At 41.8% G+C, this 20697-nt stretch overlaps 3 protein-coding genes across 4 annotated transcripts in view; 2 read left to right on the forward strand and 1 right to left on the reverse strand.

Annotated features, from left to right (window-relative positions):
- Positions 1-102: 102 nt before the first annotated feature.
- Positions 103-14953, forward strand: tert (telomerase reverse transcriptase). The gene is made up of 16 exons (XM_088986906.1): positions 103-653; positions 1151-2360; positions 4150-4339; positions 4414-4555; positions 5290-5457; positions 5588-5749; positions 6639-6740; positions 6819-6904; positions 6976-7092; positions 7876-7947; positions 8470-8658; positions 11560-11689; positions 11869-11930; positions 12267-12391; positions 14566-14691; positions 14814-14953. The coding sequence occupies exons 1-16, from the start codon at positions 438-440 to the stop codon at positions 14915-14917; spliced, it is 3201 nt and encodes a 1066-aa protein (XP_088843032.1). The 5' UTR covers positions 103-437; the 3' UTR covers positions 14918-14953.
- A 99-nt stretch (positions 14954-15052) lies between these two features.
- slc6a18 (solute carrier family 6 member 18) lies at positions 15053-20049 on the reverse strand. The gene is made up of 12 exons (XM_088986904.1): positions 19785-20049; positions 19340-19480; positions 18592-18729; positions 18071-18252; positions 17893-18003; positions 17699-17811; positions 17498-17626; positions 17095-17251; positions 16042-16246; positions 15795-15954; positions 15541-15703; positions 15053-15464 (listed from the first exon to the last, which is right to left on the reverse strand). Exons 1-12 carry the CDS (start codon positions 19921-19923, stop codon positions 15267-15269), a joined length of 1836 nt encoding a protein of 611 aa, XP_088843030.1. The 5' UTR covers positions 19924-20049; the 3' UTR covers positions 15053-15266.
- trappc9 (trafficking protein particle complex subunit 9) overlaps positions 19389-20697 on the forward strand; it is a 110005-nt gene continuing 108696 nt past the window's right edge. For both annotated transcript variants that reach the window (XM_088986900.1, XM_088986903.1), the window contains exon 1: positions 19389-19508. The gene's annotated coding sequence lies outside the window, so the exon portion shown is untranslated. The remainder of the gene's footprint in view (positions 19509-20697) is intronic.

Below are 20697 nucleotides of genomic sequence, written 5' to 3' on the forward strand. Positions count from 1 at the left end.
TGACAACACACGTTTTCTTCTTCCCCATTGGTCTCTCAGCGAGATAAGTAATACGCATTCTGATTCGACGGGAGCTTCATCTCAAATGGTCAGGTGGGAACGCGAGACTTCCGGGGTTGAGGGGCGTTAACGCGATAAGTGCTAGACACCGCAGCTAACGGGCCTTCCCTTGTGGCGGCCATGTTGGCAGGGGCAACAGCTAAATTAACGATAATGGGTGGATGTGAGAATGTCATCATAACTTGCTCTTTTTTGGTTTTTGATGGATTGTCATTACTGTCACTTATTTGGCCAAAACGTTTTTTTCAGCCATGAACTTATTTTTTCCGAGTTAGCTTCACGATCGACAGTGGAAAGGGGCGTGACTTATATTTCCCCGTTGATATTTATGACGTTTCCCATGTGGTTTTAAAACTGCGAATAAGTTAGAAGTAACAATGTCTTCAGGTAATCTATCCCAAGTTCTCCCTCTCCTGCGGACCCTATATTGCCACACACAAACGCTGGAGGAGTTCACGGACAAAATTGTGTTCAGAGAGGGGCACAAAATGGTCCTTGTCGAACAGTCGGACTCAGACGCCTTCAAGTCCTTCGTCGGGAGCCTTATACTCTGCTATGACGACGAGCTACGGCACGTGCCGAGCTGCTACCAGGTAAAAAGTCAACACCCCTTTCCAAATTAACGAGTTATTAGTAATAAAAATAATGATAGTAATAATCATAACATATTTAACCTGTTAGCTATTTTAACTTTAACATTACATACCTTGTTATGTATAGGTTGAACACGATTAGCAAGTCATTGCATTCTGTTTTTATTTAGCTGAAAAACAATGTTGCAACTTCATTGGAATTACGTTTGTAATATTCGGAATTACCCTCCCCTCCAAAAAAAATCTCAAGATAAATGAAACGTTTTTGTTATTGCTTAGTTATGTATTCAAATGAAATATTTTTGCATGAATTAGTTGGTCCATCCAAGGAGCATCTGTTTCGTTTAAAAAAGCTGGTGACCCAGAGCTTGCATGTGTTGTGCGCCTTATTCCGAATGTTATTTAAAAAAATGTACATTGTCTCTTCGCAGGCACTCTCACTTCACTCTACCCATGAAGCAAAATCATGTTATTTTTCTTTGCTTTGCTTCCCTCAGGTCATCACGCTGTCCGAACTGTTGGCCTTCATTCTCAATAGCCTGAAAAGGAAGAAAAAGTACAACATCTTGGTACGGGGTTACAACATACCGTGGTTGGGCAACCGGGACTGTGACCTCAACAACTTCAAGTTACACGGTGAAGTGAGTCAAAATGCCGCCAGCATCCACACCAGTGACCTGTGGAAGAAATTGGCCCTGCGTCTTGGCACGGATGTCACTCGCTACCTATTGGAGAGCTGCTCCATTTTTCTCTCGGTCCCACCGTCATGCACTTTCCAGGTGTGCGGCATTCCTGTTTACTGGAGGGTTTACAAACCCGTCACCCGCTCAGTGTTTTGTCTTCAGACTCGATTCAGGAACCGTTGCAATACTATATCTGCGATGAGTCGATGTGCAGCTAGCTTGAAAAGGGGTTATTTTGGAGCCTCATTTCAGAAAAAGAGAGAAGTGAACGAGGAGCATGGGGAGGACAGGCTGCGTTCTGGAAAAAGGAAACGGCTCACAAAAGCTATGGAAGTTAAAGAGACAGTTGAAAAAGGACAGCCGGTGTACTACGACTCAGTGAAGATAAATGATGCCTTCAAGCTAAAAGCTGTAACAGGGGCAGCTCTTTGCGAAGCAAGACCGAGTTGGCGATCGGGCATTTTCCACTCTTTGCCTCCTATGCGGTGTTTCATAAGCACTACGGCCTTCATGTACGGGTACCAGGGTATGAACAGGTTCCTCCTCAACAGGAAGAAGAAGAGTGTGACGGGCTCAAGAATACAAGGTCCGGATCTGGTGAGAATCATTTTTTTCGAGGGGTTGCCCTATTTGAACTCACTGGAGAAGAAAACAAAGAAGCTCCCCCGTCGCTTTTTCAAGATGATCCCCCTTTTTAACCAGTTTTTGAGTCAGCACAGGAGGTACGCCTACAGTAAAACATTGCAGCGGTTGTGCCCTCTGGTGCGCAGCGACCTAGCCCAAGGCGAAATCACGTCCCTTTTGCACAAACACCATCGGCCTCACCGGGTCTACCTTTTCGTGAGAGAGTGCCTGTGCGCCGTGGTCCCGTTAGAGTTGTGGGGCTCATTGGAAAACCGTTGTCTTTTTTTGGCACGGGTCAGGCGCTTTTTGTCCAGCAATAAATACGATAAGGTTTCCATTGCGGAGCTGATGTGGAAGATGAAGGTGAATGACTGTGACTGGTTGAAGCTCAGTAAGAAAGGTAAGATCAGAGATTAAAAATAAAAGAAAAAAACGTAATAAAAGACTTAAAACATTTTGGTCAAAACATTAACTCATTAACTCCTGACACAACCCTCTGTATTTATCCGGGCTTGGGACCGACACAAGAACACACTGGCTTATGTCCCCTAGTGGCTACAGAACAACCAACTCTATGAACTTTAAGATGAAGATACTCAGTAAAAGTCTCCCAAACACAAAATGGTCATCGGCATAGCAACATTCAAAAAAGCAAAACTATACTCACCATTTGACCTACATTTCATCACAAAATAATTGACTTGGTCATTGTGTGAAATTCAGCCATTTTCTATTACAGCTGATGGCCATCGGGGGGCAGTAGATTACATGTATTCCACAGGTGTCAAAGTCAAGGCCCGCGGGCCAAATCCGGCCCGCCACATCATTTTTTTCGGCCCGCGAAAGCAAATCAAACTTGTTAAATTCCATGATGATTGCTAAAATCTGAGCCAAAATTTCATATTTTTGGATGTCAACCACAATAAAAGTCATTATTCTTGACTTCAGATTTGAAAATGAGTTATTCATTAATTTGCTGTGTGCTCTATATGTAATATTTGAAGGGATTTAAACATTCTAATGGGTTCCCCAAATTCATAACAGCCCTCGAGAGGAAACCAGAACTACAATGTGGCCCGTGGCAAAAAATGACTGACATCCCTGAATTGTATGTGTATCATAATGGACATGTATGTATGTATACGTATCATAGTTCAATAGCATACTTGTTATACATAAAATAAGGGGTGTTTTGTGTTGTTTTAAGGCTTATTTAATAGAAAATTATGTTTTATGGGGACCTGGGAACGGATTATTATCATTTTAATGGTTTCCTATGGGAAATTAATGTTTGGAAAGCACTCTTTGCCTTGCATACACTTTCTGGGAATCAATGAAGTTTGTAAGCCGCGGTATCACTGTACTAATGGACCTTCAACATTAGGATAAACTTATTAATTGACTGCCATGCGACGTGTAAAAATGTGTCCACTCCAGTGCCAGGGTTTTTGTCATTGTCACTTTAATTCCAGGACCAACAGAATATTGAGTTTATGGACTACATAAGCATTCAGTACAGCGTTAGAAGCTTTAGACTTTCTTCTTTCATCAAAAAAAAGTTACATCTTAAATTATATGGGTCTGGAGTGAACTTGAAATGAGGGCGGTTGTACACAATACAATACAATACAATACAATACAATACAATACAATACAATACAATACAATACATACAGTATTTTTTTTTTTTTGTCATTGTCACTCAAATTCCGGGACCCACACAATGTTTTGTTTTAGGACGACATATTCATTCAGTACAGCGTTAGAAACCTAAGACTCTCTTCTGTCATCAGAAAAAAATAATTAATTCCTAAGTTATATTGGTTTAAAGTTATATGAGCTTGAAATGAGGGCAGCTGTCCAAAATACAATGCAATACATATGTGTGTTGGTTTATATAGCGCTGAAGCTGGAACGAAGCGCTGACATGGAAAAAAGGGAAATGCTGCCCCTTTGTGGAAAAGAAAAAAATGGCCAGAGGCCATGCCCAGCGCTTTATCAACAACCAAGCATGAAAAAAAAAAAAAACATGGACAAATTCGGGAATGGTGCTCTATGTCATATTTTCAATTCCTGAATACACTCGTGAATGGCAGTGAATGAGTTAACATCCACAAGTTCAAGTGCTTTTGAAATAAAAGTCATTTTTATTTTCGGAGGCGACTGCTTTCTTGGCCTTCTGTTTGCAGGTCGGATCCCACCCAGCGAGCTCGCCTATCGGACCCGGGTGCTCGGTCAGCTGCTCGCTTGGCTCCTCGACGGCTACGTCGCCGGTCTCGTACGAGCTTGCTTCTACGCCACGGAATGTGTGAGTCAGAAGAATACCTTGAGGTTCTACAGGCAGGAGCTTTGGGTCAGATTGCAGGAGCTTGCCTTCAGGTGGGGCATCCCACTCAACGGCGTGAGTGGTCCTTGCGGGTAACGAAACTCATGGTTGTTGTTTATGCTTGTAGAGATCAACTTTCTGTGGGCCACTTGATGGAATTGACTCAGGCCCTCCCCAAGAACGCCATCATCTACCATCTGCGGTTCATCCCGAAGACGCAGACAATGAGGCCCATCATGCGAGTTTTTGAAGTTAACTCCCAGACGAGGGTAATTTGTTCACTTTTGTTCCAAAATGTTTTGCTTTGTTGCTAATGACAATTTGATGACCGGCGGAAGTGCCCGCGGCTTGGAATTGAAGCGGATTTACAGGAGATGTGAGTAAAGTGTCCTTGAGAGTTTTGAAAGGCGCTTATAAATGAAATGTATTATTATTATTACTGTATCTATTAGCTAGCTTCCTATCTATTTGAGTTACTTCCGGGTTGAGTGAACCCTGGCGCGTGTGGCTGCCGCTGCTCACCCGCGGAAAAAAATATCCTGTGACTGTAAAGTGTCCTTGAGAGTTTTGAAAGCCGCTTATAAATGAAATGTATTATTATTATTATTATTATTATTTCTTTTCGGCAATGGATGCTACAGCTTCGTGTTTGCTTTCAACATTTAGCTTGTAGCAGATGTGCACATTCCACCTTGACGTCTCTGATCCATTGGTGAAAAGGATGCTTTGATCCTCTCCTCTTTCATCTAGAACTGCTTCATACAATAAACAGGGCGCAGAAACTGCTTAAGATTGAATAATTGTCTTTGTGTTGCCATATTTGTTATTTTGTTTTTTTGACTTCAAGACGGTGCCGCGAGAGTGGCTGCCTTTACAGCAGCTCCTGTATTTTGTTTTTCTACTTCTTCCTTTCCTTTTCCTTCCATCACTTTTCTGCTTTGAAATGTACATTTCTCCACTGCAAGACTAATAAAGGCAAATCCAATCCAATCCTTCGCCGTAGGCCTTCCAAAGGAAGATGCGTGACCTGAAAGATATCTTGGGGGCCTGCGTACGCAAGTCTCCCTCCCTCTTGGGTTCCACAGTGTGGGGGATGACCGATATCCACAAGGTGTTGTCCACTCTTGTGCTGACCCGGCAGGACAAGCCGGAGCCTCTTTACTTTGTAAAGGTCGGACATCAAACATCAACAATTCAAGTTAACATTTATTTAGCTATATTTTGCAGTTGACTGGTGTCATGTATTTTATCTGAATCATTGAAAAAAAAAAAGAAATCCCGGTTGCATTTGTCACTTTAAGGTGGACGCCCGCGGAGCATACGACAATCTGCCCCATGACAAACTGATCCAGGTGCTCAGCGAAGCCCTGTCGCTCACCAACGGGAAGCCCTTCAACATACGCAGCTACGCCTCCATGTGGTTGGATTCTTCCGTGGGACTGAGGAAGTCTTTTAAGAGACGGGTATTAACAAAACTTTAGATGGCTCCATATGTATGAATATTCTATCAGTGTCTGATATAGCATCTTCCCGGACGCCCGGGGTGCGCAACTTTTCCGTCGGGCGTACAACTTACAAAACGTCTGCGACCGAGTGGCCGACAACTTCAAGAAAAATAAAAGCGATTTTTTTTATTTTTTTTTTTTTTTTTCAAATCAAACGTTAGCTTTATTTAATAAACGAAGATTTTGAAATCACAATAAATTATTAAGATTGAGAAATCTTCATTTGGTTTGGAAATTTCTGAATTTCAGTTCTTTGCCAATTTGGATACTCGGCACGGCAGCCAATCAGAAGCCTGCGTCCGTCTTTCCCGAGCGTTATAAGGTCGTGCATTTGCATCTCATTTGCCAAAGTGGATGCACAGAACTTCAGCCCCAAAAGAAAGATTCAAAAGAAGCTAACAAAATTTATGACGCTACAAAACGTAAACGTACATTATCCCGTGACTGTAAAGTGTACTTGAGAGTTTTGAAAGGCGCTTCGAAATTGAACGCACATTAAAAGCATTGTGGAAAGAAGAATTCACATGGCTTGTAGCAGACGACGCAACGCAAAAACATTGCATTGTGGAAAATGACGAACAGTATATGGAGCAAACTCATCAGCAAGGGATATTTACGATTAATAAAGCAAGGGAGCATTTGTGGTCAGTACATCCTTACTTTGCAATATTTTTTATTTTATTTTATTTTTTTGCGATTAGTCATCTTATTGTGTTTCAAGTTGTGAAAAATGGGCAAGGCAACCTTATGGCAATTTTTCAGAGTTGTCTGCCATGGTGTCCGCTAACTTTTTGTCTTGAGTTTCAGACACCGATTCTATCCAATCATAGTTTTTTTTCTTTTGCAGGCTGATTTTGTGACGGACGAGATGGGTTGCAGGAACATGAAAGGGTTTGTGACGGCCCTGCAAAAAAACGATAAAGTTCACCACTCCATCATAGTGGAGCAGGTTGGCGTTGCATCCTCAGATCGTAGGTGACGATATTATATCGCTTGCATGTTTTTGCTCATTTGAGCTACTTTCCAGCACTTTGCCACTAATATTCAAGGCCAAGAGATGCTTCGGTTCTTTGCCCATACGTTGAGCCACGGACTTGTACGCTTTGGGAAGAAGTAAGGTTTGAATTTTTAGTCTTGATAACATGAAGGTTGCATATTGTAACTCTGGATTTGGACCCTTTTAGAACTTACCGGCAGCTTTGCGGGATTCCCCAGGGATGCTCTGCTTCCTCTTTGCTCTGCTGTCTCTGCTACGGACACATGGAGAATGCCCTTTTCCAAGGAATGAAATTAAGCAAAGGGTACAGCGCATTTGTACAAGGGGGTTCTTGCTTTACTGACATTTTGAACGTTGTACATACAGTACAGTGAGACCTCAACTTACAAACACCTTATCTTACAAACTTTTCGTCTAACAAACTTCAAATTTCTGAAAATGAAACCTTATAATAAGCACTATTTTCATAATACACACGCACCACGGCTGGCGGAGTGATCTTCGGCGGAAGCACACGACCGAACAGCACCAGAGGTTAAGTTACCAACAGTCCTTATGGAAGGTGACTCTCCTTCTATAAGCCATCAACGACCATCAAAAAGGTAAATAAAACTTTCTTTTACAGCACAGTTTATTTCTTTAATTACAGTCCTCATGTAATGTGCCTCTCTTTCCAAACAGCAATTCCGTTTGACCTTCGACCTCCAACGCCATTCCATCAAGCCATCAATGACCATCACAAATGACTTTATGATACAATGCAGTGTATTTCTTTCATTACAATACAATAGCACATTTATTATACATAGAATAAGGTATGTTGTGTGTAGTTTTAAGGCTTATTTAGTTGAAAACTATATTTTATGGAAACCCGGGAACGGATTATTCCCATTTTAATGATTTCCTATGGGAATTTTTATTTTGAGATACACACTTTTCACCTTACACACTCTGTCTGGGAACCAATTAAGTTCGTAAGTTGAGGTCTCACTGTATTTGCTTTCAAGTCCTGCAGATGTAGTAACAGCATTTCATCAGGAGATGGCAACGTATTGAATGAAGCTGGTCATTTTTTTTCCTCTTGCAGACGACTGATGAGAATGGTGGATGATTTTCTTCTGATCACGCCCAGCCTCAGCGAAGCACACAACTTTCTCAAGTACGACTCCCCAGAATTTGCTTATTTCAAATTTCAGCCTTGCTCTGCGGACCTTGTATGTTCTCGCCGTGTCAACTGACATGAAATCTGCGTGAGACGTCATGTTTTCATTCATACATTCATTCATTGCTAACTGGCTAATATAGCTATCTAACTATCCAACTGTCCATGTATTTGTCCGTGTATTTGTCCGTGTATTTGTCCGTGTATTTGTCAGTGTATTTGTCCATGTATTTGTCCATGTATTCGTCCATGTATCTGTTCCGTGTATCCGGTCCGTGTATCTGGTCCGTGTATCCGTCCTTGTATCCGTCCTTGTATCCGTCCGTGTACTCGTTCGTGTATCTGTACGTGTATCTGTACGTGTATCTGTCCGTGTATTTGGTCCGTGTATTCGGTCCGTGTATCGGTCCATGTATTCGTCCATATATCTGTCCATGTATTTGTCCATGTATTTCAAATACATGGACAAATAATTTGTCCATGTGTCTGTCCATGTATTTATGTATTTTGTGTGTCCAGGATCTTGTTAGCCGGCGTTCCCCAGTACGGCCTGACGGTCAACCCGCAGAAGGTGATGGTCAACTTTGAGTTGCAACAAGATCTGTCTAACAGCGACAATATCCGCACGCTGGCCTCCCATTGCCTCTTCCCATGGTGCGGCTTGCTACTGGACACATCTTCTCTCAACGTCTATAATGATTATTCCAGGTGAAACCGCTCGTCAACTGTAAATAATATACTGCAGGCTTTTTTTCTCTCAGATTTGTCATTGTGCCTTTTCTGGTCTTTTATAGGCTCTCATAATTCCAAGAAAAGTTAGTGCACTTTGCACCTTGTTAGAAAACATTATAAGAGATAACTCCCGTTCTTGCAATGAAACGACGGATGCGATGGAACCTCCAATGTTGATCAACACTTTGATTGATTTCAAAAAAACATTTTTCTCATCGGAATTAGTCGATCAAGGCGCCAGACCGACATTTAGAATTGACTTGGCAATGACCCCAAAAATTCAAATTCAATTCTTGAATAAGAATTTACATTTATACACAACAGAAATATTGTTTGGACTTCATGTAGCACTTTTTATTGTATTTTATTTTTTTACTCATAAATTAATATTTTTTTTAAAACTCTAAACATCTAAGTCTGAATGGCTTAAGCTTAACTCATTCGCAAATTTTTCGAGAATTGAAAAGTGTGACGTGGAGCGCCATTCCCGAAGCTTTTTTTTTTTTTTTTTTTTTTTTGCGGAGGTAGCCGATAAAGCGCTTGTCAGACCTCTGGCTATGTTTTTTTTCCCTTCCACAAAGGGACAGCATTTCCCTTTTGTCCATGTTAGCGCTTTGTTACACCTTCAGCTGTTAAAGCGCTATATAAATATGTCTTGTATTGTTTTTAATTCATCCGCCCCCATTTGAAGCTCATATAACTCCAGACCCATATAATTTAGGAATTAAGCCTTTTTTCTGATCAAAGAATAGAGTCTAAAGTTTCTAATGCTGCATTGAATGTTTATGTAGTCTGAAAGGACAACCAACACCATTTTTTTGTTTCCTAACTGACATCAGAAAAACATTTTATAGCATCTAAAATACCCAAAACACGCAGGCTGATATTTTTAGTCAAATGAAAAACACCAATAAAAATGACTTAAAGTCTCTCAAAACTACTTCAAAATGATCTGAGAAAGTTTCAGAAGGTCCCGCCCCCCTGTTCGTGACGTCACGCCAAGACGTCTTGCCTTGCTCGAGAATCAAACCAATGGATTCAGATTCGGAGAAGATGCTTTTTTGTTACTCATCCAATTATGAATATGATTCAAATAGTTCTGATAGTTGCAATTGATAAAAGAAGTCCTTCCAGATCAATTCGAGCCGTCAGGACTGATGTGTAGCGTCCCAGCAAATACACAAGCTCTGTTGGAAATGGGCTGATTTGTCCGCTGGGAATTTGTGTCAACTAGAATCAAATCGTAGTCATGGTGCAACACACAACGATTCACCATCGCGTTATTTATGTGTTTTCATTCTAATTTCGCTATCAACACGAAGTTTTCAGACCCTGACCGCTTTCTCGGTCAGGGGCGTTTCAGACGTGACGTCACGTCAGCCGTCGTCATCAACTCGAAAACAAGACTTACTGAATATTCAGCGCGAGGTTTAAAGCGTAAAATAACGTCTTTGTAAGATACGCTCAGTAGAAGTCATTTCAATGTGATTTTCCAAATTATGGACACAACTTGTCCGGAGGCGAAACCGAATATTCTGTGGGTCCTGGAATTTGAGTGACAATGACAAAAACCCTGGCACTGGAGTGGACACATTTTTGCAATTTAATCTGGCAGGGAATGAGTTAATGACAAAATTTTGCTCACGTCTGAAAAATGAAAAAATTGTGTTTGCGATTAATTTTTTACTTTGGACTGAACATCGATGAGAAGGTTTCTTCAGCCATCATCTGTACAAATTTGAACTTAACATAGAGATAAAAAACACACAGTCAGAAATACGTCTGTGTAAGCTCTCAGTCGTACAGGAGTGGTCCATCGATGAGAAGGTTTCTTCAGCCGTCATCTGTACAAATTTGAAGATTTCGGACATTTCGCCTCCTATCCAAGAGGCTTCGTCAGCGAACTAAAGTCTGACTGGTCGTGTCGGCCCTATTTATATATCCCTAATGTCCAGACATGGTAGCGCCGGACCCAGCTATGATAATCTATCATATATCATATATATCACAGCTGGGTCCAGCGCCACCATGTCTGGACATTTGGGATATATAAATAGGGCCGACACGACCAGTCAGACTTTAGTTCGCTGACGAAGCCTCTTGGATAGGAGGCGAAACGTCCGAAACCTTCAAATTTGTACAGATGACGGCTGAAGAAACCTTCTCATCGACAGTCAGAAATAGAAACTTATTATCAGTGATTACAAACTAAACTTACCCACAAAATCTATCAGGAAGTGTGTGAATTTACTAAATCCGGATATATGAGGCACCACAGCAAAACCAAAGAGAGACAAAAGGGTAAATTTCAAAAATTACTTTTACTGAAACAATCCCAGCTACTGGTAAACACGCGAAAAATTAGGAATGAGCAGATTTTAAGGGAGAATTGGATCAAAAATTTGTCAGACAGAGATCGAAGGCGGTACTAACCAAAGGTTTAAATTTCTCAGTGACTCCTAAAACAATACCTACAATAGATTACATCACAGCTACTGAATCGGCTATTAAAAATAACAAACGTTCGTATGCAGAGGCAGATGATCTAAAAGAAAAAAAAAAAACTTTTCAAATTTGTACAGATGACGGCTGAAGCAACCTTCTCATCGATGGACCACTCCTGTACGACTGAGAGCTTACACAGACGTTTTGGACTGAACAGCCAAACTTTTCATATACCATAAATTCATTAGATTAATTTCTGTATCTATGTCCACCCTGCGGTGGCAACACACACACACACACACACACACACACACACACACACACACACACACACACACACACACACACACACACACACACACACACAAATATACTCACTGAACTAAAGTCCACATAAAATCATGTATGACGTTGACGTGACTTTTTCCACAGCTACTCGGGCCTGCCTCTGGTCCAGAGCCTCACGTGGAGCCCTTTCCAAACGCCGCCGGGGGAGCAAATGAGGAGGAGGTTGATGATGATCCTGAGACTCAAGTGCCACGCCATTCTCTTGGACTTGAAGGCCAGCCAAAGATTCATTCCACTTTTCTTGCAATAGTGACCGTTAAATATAATTCTGTCGAATATACTCTCTGGGGATTAATAATGACTTGTGTTCATTCATAGTTCTTGATGTGAATATTCCATTTCATTTATATTTTTATGGTTGTCAATATCATTAAATTCCTCTTTCCCTTGCAGACAAATAGCGTGATGACAGTCTACAGAAATATCTACAAGTTGGTGCTACTCCATGCATACAGGTGAAGACTACATTTGTCATGTTTTATTATTATTTTTATTTTTAATAACCAGTGCTTGATATTTATGAAAGAGGGTGAATTAAAAGTGCTTTTGACATTATAAATCCTGCGAAAACACTTTCCATTCAAGCATCTGCACAGCAATTGTCCCTTTGCGTTTTGTGTCAAGACCACTCTAAAGACTGACCGGGAACACCACTTCCTGTTTGAGCCTTGACTTAATAAAAGTCTGGTTAATCAACTACCTACAATGACCGGAGAATTGATTTGACATTTATCACACCATGCAAATATATTTTTTAATTTTTTTTATTTCCCTTTCTGGGCTACTTTTAGATTCCATGTGTTGGCCAAGAATTTACCTTTCGGCCAAACGGTTGCAAAGAACCCTGCCAATTTTCTGCGGATGATATGGGACATGGCTCGATATACCAATAAGCTCTTCGGGCAAATAAACAAAGGTTTTTCCATTCATTCACACACACACACACACACACACACACACACACACACACACACACACACACACACACACACACACACACACACACACACACACACACACACACACACACACACACACACACACACACACACACAGTGATACCTCGGCTTACGAACTTAATTTGTTCCCAGAAAGTGTGTGTCAGGCGAAAAGTGTGTCTTTCAAACAGTAATTTCCCAGAGGAAACCATTAAAAATGAGAATAATCCTTTTCCAGGTCCCCATAAAACATAATTTTCTCCTAGATAAGCCTTAAAGGACAACCGACGTCCATAATTTGTAAAATGACTTCTATTGAGCGTATTTTACAAAGATTCCACCGCATATAGCTCTATTTTACGTTTTAAAACTCGTGCTGAATATTCAGGAAGTCTTGTTTTTGAGTTGGTGACGAGTCCGTACGTGACGTCACTAAAGGACCGCCCCTGACCGTAAAAAAAAGCCGCATTGTAGCGGTCCTTCCATCACGTCAATGTATTTTGCTGTACTTGTTTGGTCTGGGGAACTCGTGTTGCACCCAAAAGCCGCCAGAAGAGAGCGTCCGAGCGCCATATAAGGAATTTATCAGCCTGTGGAAACGGAGGTGGCCACAGGAGGTCGCCATTTTGTGCCTCTTTTTTTGGGTGAGAGATTTCCCCCCAATGTTGCCTCAAAATGGCAAAAATAAATTATTTAATCGATTGCAAACATGTATGCTTTGCTCTTCAGAACTATTTGAAACATATTCATAACAGGATGTGTAACAAGAAAGCATATTCTCCGAATCGGAACTCATTGTTTTGATTCACTGCAATGCAAGACATCTTGGCTTGACGTCACGAACTGGGGGCGGGACTTTCTGAAAATGCCCAATTCGCAGCTCAATTTTTTGTACATTTTGGACACTTTAAGTCATTTTATTGGTGTTTTGCATTTGACTAAAAATATCATACTGCATGTTTTGAGTATTTTAGATGCTATAAAACGTTTTTCCTGATGTCAGTTAAAAAACAAAAAAAGTGACGTCGGTTGTCCTTTCAAAACTCTCAAGGCCACTTTACAGTCACTGGATCAGTTTTTCTGTGGGTGAGCAGCGGCAGCGACACGCGCCAGAAGCACAACCGACACCATTTTTTTGTTTTCTAGCTGACATCAGAAAAACTTTTATATCATCTAAAATACCCAAAACACACAGGCTGATATTCTTAGTCAAAACACCAATAAAAATGAGTTAAAGTGTCCCAAAACTACTTCAAAATAACCTTGGAGATGCTGAGTTTCAGAAGGTCCCGCCCCCTTGTTTGTGAAGTCACGCCAGGACGTCTTGCCTTGCTCTAGAATCAAAACAATGGCTTCAGATTCGGAAAATATGCTTTCTTGTTACTCATCCAGTTATGAATATGATTCAAATAGTTCTGAAGAGGAAATCATAAATGTTTGCAATCGATTAAAGAAGTCCTCCTGTCTCAATTCGAGTCGTGAGGACTCCAATGTAGCGTACCAGAAAATGCACATGGTGCCCAAGCTCCGTTGGAAATGGGCTGATTTGTCTGCTGGGAATTTGTGTCAACTAGTATCAAATAGTAGTCTTGGTGCAACACACACGCGTTATTTATGTTTTCCTTCTAATTTCGGCGTCAACACGGATCAACATGAATTTTTCAGACCAAACAAAGTACCCAACATGCATTATGTGTCGCTTTCCCAGTCAGGGGCGTTCCAGACGTGACGTCACTTAGGGCATCGTCATCAACTTGAAAACAAGACTTTCTGAATATTCAGCGCGAGTCTTAAAACATAAAATATAGCTATATGCCATGGAATCTTTGTCAAATACGCTCAGTAGAAGTCATTTCAAGTGATTTTACAAATTATGGACACAACTTGTCCAGAGGCATCGGTTGTCCTTTAAAACTACACAAAATATACCTTATGTAATGTATAATAAATGTGCTATTGTGTTGTAATTAAAGAAAAAAACTACTATATAATAGTCATTTTATTTCCCTTAGTGAATGTAATGTTCGTTAGGTGAAAAGTTTGTTCGCTAAAGCATTTGAAAACTGAGGTATCACTGTATTTCAAATATCTGGGGTCACCTAAAGTTTACAATCAAATGTATTTTTTTTCCCCTTGTTCCTGCAATTTTTAGGCTCCAAGGTCCTGGTTGCGATGGCGCCAAGTGAGGCAATTGAGTTGCTTTTCTGCCTTTCATTCCTACAGGTGTTGTCGCAACATCGCTCCCTGTACAAAGGCATGATTCCTGATCTGCATAAATGTAGGTGAACTCGGGATAGCATGGAAATGTGCAACATGTTCAAAGTGTCTCGCTATCTGGCTATCTCGATCTAGCTAGCTATCTCGATCTATCTATTGATGAAATGATCTGTTTCATTCTAGGGAAGCGCAGTCTGGAGAGCCGTCTGAGAAATGTGCAACTGGCAATGGTGAGACAAGCAGCTCGACCCAGGATCCCTGTGGAATTTTTGTCCATTAAACGTTAAATATATTTGTGTCAACTCACTTAAAGTCACCTTGTTAAAAAAGAAATAATAAATAAATAATAGCCACCAGCAGCCGACAGGTTTGGATGTGAAAATATTAGCTCGGGAGGGGGACAGATTTGCCTTTGTGCACTATAGTGTGTCAATACGTTTTTTTTTTGTTTTTTATTGACTGAAGAATCAACACTTTATGTTTAAAAAAATAGATCCTTTGTCATCACGTGAGCATGCCTTCCAACTCATAAAATAATTTTTTTCTCTGACAATGATGCACTCAGGAAGCTCCTTTTCAGGAATGGGAAACATAGTTCATAACAACAGAATGCTCATCAGGTCGTTGCTCCCGATGTCACTGCGCCTCGATCTCAAAAGCGTCATTGCCGTACGGGTTTCGTCCCCCGCGTGTCGAAGACCTCTCCCTGACCTTTTGGATTCCTTTGTAGAGAGCCACCAGCGGGATGGAAACCACAGGAATGGCGCATAGGAGGACGATTACGGCAAACACAAAGTCTGGGTAGGGCTTAACTTCTGTTTTGGGAAAGAGTTCCTAAAGCAAATGATGGAATTGTGTTGAAAGCTCAACCCAATATGTTTTTTTGGGGGGTTGGGTGCAGGTTACTTACGTAATCTGGATTCCACGCCGGGTATGTGGGATGTTTCTGGGCTTGGAGGACCACATATGCAATCAACACAACCTTAAGCATTAATGGACTGATGAGCGTCCAACAACATCTCCAATACAGATTTGGCCTCTTTCCGGTCATGAAATAAATGTCTTCACTGAAACTGAAGACACAGGAAAAAAAAACACAAAGACAATTATTAACCCACCACGACGGTTTGAGTTGCAACGTGCAAACGTAGAACAAATTGATACTTTTTCATTCCGTAGACATAAACAACTCCGATGATCTCAAAAAAGGCAATAATGAGCAGGGGGACCGATCCCACGTAACTGTTGAAGACCTCCACCCAGTAGTTGCCCGAGCCCATGGTGAATATGAGCGAAATTAAAAATGACATTAAGCAGAATGCTCCTGAAAAATCACAAAAAAAAAAATAGTTGACCGGAAACAAACATGTTCCCTTTTGACTTTTGTGCCCCGACTGTAGGTTTCAGGTACCTGTAATGAGTTCTTGGGGTACCCACTTGGGTACCAGGTTGAGGTCACAGAAGGGCCTCAGGACTCCCTCAGCGTTCCCAAACATGGAGGATAGACCTAAACTGAAGAGCATGAGGAAAAACAATACCGCCCATAGCTGCGATCCCGGCATCTCCAGTACCGCTTCAGTGAACACGATAAAAGCCAGGCCAGTTCCAGAAGCGCTCTGTGATTAAAAAGAAATAATTCACATTTTTTTGTCCGGTACGTTGAGTGTCAATTAACTCATTCACTGCCGGATGATGTGCAAAAAAAAAAAAGTGTCCACTCCAAACATTCAATCCAGTGTAAAAAAAACGTTAGATGCTCTTCTTTCATCATAAAAAAAGTTATTTCCTAAATTATATGCGTCTGGAGTTATATGAGCTTGAAATGGGGGCGCCTGTCCAAAATATAATGCAATACATATACAGGTAACATCCGACTTACGACCACCCTTACTTACGACCATGACCTCCAGACCCTATTTTTTTAAATTTAATTCTACGCCTGGCAACGCAATGCGCTAGCAGGCCGGAAACGCATACGACAATTTTGGCCAGGCAGCCAGCATCTCACTCTCACACAGCAATCGACTGTGTGATGGCACCAGAGGGGGGAAGTTTGCGTGTTATTTAACCTCTGAGTCTCTATTCAACATTTTGAATGGATTTTGACTTACGACCATTTCGACTTACGACCGTTTGGGTCAGAACGGAACTCTGTCGTAAGTCGGATGTTACCTGTGTATTGGTTTATATAGCGCTCTAACAACAGCTGAAGCTGGAACAAGGTGCTAACATGGAAAAGAGGGGAAATCCTGCTCCCTCGTGGTAGCGAAAAACATTGCCAGAGGTCTGGCCAACGCTTTATCGGCAGCCCCTCGCAAGAATTCGGGAATGGCGTTCCACGTCATATTTTCAATTCCCGAATAAATTCGGGGATGGCAGTGAATGAGTTAAATTCTACAAAAGGAAAGAGCGGGCAGTAATCCGGGAGAGCGCACGCACGAACACTCATATGGAATCACATTACCTGGTCGAGGAATGTTTTCAAGTCGCAGAGTCTCAGTTGCAGGCTGGCCAGTTTATCTTGATTGGTCTGATTCAGATATTCAATCCAGTGGACATAGTTGTCCGTGGTTATATTCTGGTCAGAAAACTCAAAGTGGTTGGTCAAAACCAAGATGTTTCTGCAAATGAAACGTTTTGGATATTGCAAGGTAGCTGGGGTCATTTGATCGAAACGTGCCTGAGGATGTTGTCAATCCTCCCGGTCATTCATTCTCTGGGCATTTCCTCGACCCCTCCCCATACCACAGATAGTCTCAGTCTTCCAAGACCCTTACCATCTGTTGCTGTCTCTAAAATGGCTTCCAAACCAGTTCAGTTCCTATCAAGTGACTATCCCGAGAACGGATCTGAACGTCTGTACGTACTCTTTCAGACAAGTGTTGAACCCGGCATTGGCTTTAAAACCCAGGATGGCAAAGATGGACACGGCAGCGTATAGGGACGTTCCGCTGTTTATGAGTCCCACGATGACTGCGTCCTTTTCACAGTTGTTCCTAAGACACACAAAGCAATCCGGATAAAACAAAGTCCTAAGTCGCTTTCTCCCAAAATAGCGTCGTCATTACTTCTCATTAGCATAGCTGGAGATCGCTATCAGACCTCCAAAGGCCACCGAGAGAGAGAAGAAGATCTGAGTGGAGGCATCCAACCACACCTGGGGGTTCTTCAGTATCTCCCACTAAAAACAATACAAATCAGGTTCCTTGATTCCAGAGTTCTCATTCTCTCATCGCTGACCACCAAAAACGACTATAGTCACATCAGGGGTGAAGAGGTACACCAGTCCATCTGTTGCTCCGGGCAGGGTGAGGGCTCGGACCAGAAAAATGGTGAGTACCACGTATGGCAAAGTGGTCGTCACGTACACCGCCTAAAACATATATTGTTGGTCGAAAGGTGCATGGAACTGATCTTCGGTCTGTCGGCGGTCCACAGACCTTCCCCATGGATTGGATTCCCTTGATGATACATATGTACATGGTCAGCCAGGCGCAGGCCAGGCAGACCACCAACCACCACTGCAGAGAACCGCTAGTCTCGATGTCAGTGGTGATGTTCAAGGTCTGACGGTACCAGAAGAAATTGACTGGGGTGCTCTTCACACACTCCTCATTCAAGCCTGCGTGGAATCACAGGGTAAGTAAGGTATATTATGATGAATCATTTCCGTGGCGTTTATGGATCAGTTTCCGTCCTGATAAATCAGAGTTTTCAGAGATTCGCCTTCCTAATTTTGGACCACTGTGATTAAATATTCCGTTATGTGCAGCGCAACAGCTAAATGCTGCATCACCGTGTTTGCTTTGAACTCTGGGGTTCTCAAATTGTCAGTGCCCGACTGACTTTATATTCGATCAGTATTTCATTCATACGTTCAGGATCCAAACCTGATTTTTTTGATGGTTGACTGTGAACCTTTGTCAATGATTATTCCATTGATTGAGCAGATCAAAATTACCTGTACGATTAATGTTGAGTGGACATTGGCTCCACGGCAAAGGGTTCTGGAAAGAGTTGAAAAAGTACCAAAAGACCCAAGCCAGGATGGTATTGTAGAAATTGCATACCAGGAACGAGACAACCATTGATCCAATGCCTACAGAGATAAACGAATGAGCTTCATCGCGTATGATCAAAACATTCTCTTCGTACGAACGGGAAATTGGCAACTCTGGTCTCAAAATGAAAATGTTTCTTCAACCGTCATCTGAACATCTTTGAAGATGTCGGACGTTTCACTCCTCATCCGAAAAGCTTTGTCAGCGAACTAAATTAGCTAGCCGACTATCCGGCAGGCTCTCTGTTTGCGGTCTAGCTGACTGGCTGTCTATCTAGCTGGCTATTAGCTAGTAAGCTAGCTTTCTATCTGTTTGAGTTACCTTCGGGTTGAGTGAACGCTGGCGCGTGTGGCTGCCGCTGCTCACCCACATGAGAGTTTTGAAATGCGCTTAGAAATGAAATGTATTATTATTATTATTATTATAAATTTGTGCTGGTATCTAGGGCCGTAGCTACCAGCAAAATTGTAGTTTGCTGATGAAGCTTGTCGGATGAGGAGCAAAACGTCCCACATAGGCAAGGAAGTACAGATTACGTCTGAAGAAACCTTTTCATCGATGGACCATTCCTGTACGACTGAGAGCTTACACAGACGTCTCATCTCAAAACTATTCTGTGTTTACAGAAAATATCCCGGGAAAACCCACCAACTCCGCCCAGGAAGGGCGAGATGTTCCTCCATACTCCGATGCTTCCCTTTCGCAGCCTCTGTCCAATCGCCATTTCCAAATAAAGCAGCGGGAGACCCTCAAACGCCAACGCGATCAGATAAGGGATGAGGAACGCACCTGAAGAAACATTTATGCTCATCAAAGGGTGAGTGGAAGTCATCTTGATAAATATTGGATGATTTTTCTTTCTTCTTTTAATCTAATACCCTAAGCGAGTTTTAAATGACGATTAAGCATTGATCACAATGAAGGCTGCGCAAATACGTGAGATAATAAAGGTGATAACCCCGCCGCACGTTAGCGAGGGTTCATGTTTGTTTAGCTTGACCTTCACTGACAACTATGAGGAAGTGAATTGATACTATGCCGGGGGGGGGGGGCTAAACAATACGGAACGTGGGAAGCACAATAAGTAACTTACCTCCTCCATAAATTTGGCAAAGGTATGGGAAGCGCCAAACGTTGCCGATCCCAACCGCAAAACCGATGGAGGTCAACATATATTCAATTTTGTTGTTCCACGTCACTTGGTCCTCCTGCACATCTCTCGTTTTGTCCATCTTTGATTTGGCAGAGTGCAGCGGCGACCCAAAATCCGGAAATTGTTGCTAAAGTCCCTCGATTGTAAAATGTGCACAAAAATGGAAGTTGATTTCTCTACGAGCTGTCTTTTTTCCTTGGTCTCACCTGAGTTGGAGTGTGGCGGTCTTTTAATGTGTGGGGCTTGTCTTTTATCAGCTGTGACTCCCTTTGACGTGGGGGGCTGTCCTCCAACGTCCTCCTATCAGGAGCTTCCAGTCAGGTTCCTGGTTCGGATGATGCAAAGTGCAATTCATTTTTTATAATTGAATCTTTGTGTAATCAAGAAAAATTCTGAAGATAGATTTTTTAATTTGACAAAATTATGACAGCATTAAAAGTAGCTAACAAAGTCTCATTGTAGTTCAAATGTGCGGAAATTGATAACCGCCATGGGGAAGCTAAAAAAATGTCACACCTCAGTGTAAAGATACCGCTTAGCGACATAACAATTACAATTACAATTACAATAATAATAATATTTCTCCACTGCGAGACTAATAAAGGCAAATCCAATAATAATAATAATACATTTCATTTCTAAGCGCCTTTCAAAACTCTCAAGGTCACTCTACAGTCACAGGATCAGTTTTTCTGTGGGTGAGCAGCGGCAGCCACATGCACCAGCGTTCACTCACCCCGGAAGTAACTAAAATATATAGAAAGCTAGCTAGCCAGCCATATAGCTAGCTAGCCAGCTAATAGCAAATAGATAGCAAATAGCATAACTTATCAACAGCCATTTTTTATATTCT

This window comes from Hippocampus bargibanti, linkage group LG20, assembly GCF_051943395.1.
Source record: "Hippocampus bargibanti isolate YZ-2025 linkage group LG20, ASM5194339v1, whole genome shotgun sequence".
Lineage (NCBI taxonomy): Eukaryota > Metazoa > Chordata > Actinopteri > Syngnathiformes > Syngnathidae > Hippocampus > Hippocampus bargibanti.

What these genes read in the sequence shown, in the direction of transcription:
- tert (XM_088986906.1), top strand. Translation starts at nt 438, where the DNA reads ATGTCTTCAGGTAATCTATCCCAAGTTCTCCCTCTCCTGCGGACCCTA. An exon ending in AAGTTAACTCCCAGACGAGG is followed by an intron (nt 4,556 to 5,289) that starts GTAATTTGTTCA and finishes CCTTCGCCGTAG; the next exon opens with GCCTTCCAAAGGAAGATGCG. An exon ending in AGCCTCTTTACTTTGTAAAG is followed by an intron (nt 5,458 to 5,587) that starts GTCGGACATCAA and finishes TGTCACTTTAAG; the next exon opens with GTGGACGCCCGCGGAGCATA.
- slc6a18 (XM_088986904.1), bottom strand. Translation starts at nt 19,923, where the DNA reads ATGGACAAAACGAGAGATGTGCAGGAGGACCAAGTGACGTGGAACAAC. An exon ending in ACCCCAAGAACTCATTACAG is followed by an intron (nt 15,955 to 16,041) that starts GTACCTGAAACC and finishes GTGATTTTTCAG; the next exon opens with GAGCATTCTGCTTAATGTCA. An exon ending in TATGTCTACGGAATGAAAAA is followed by an intron (nt 15,704 to 15,794) that starts GTATCAATTTGT and finishes CTGTGTCTTCAG; the next exon opens with TTTCAGTGAAGACATTTATT.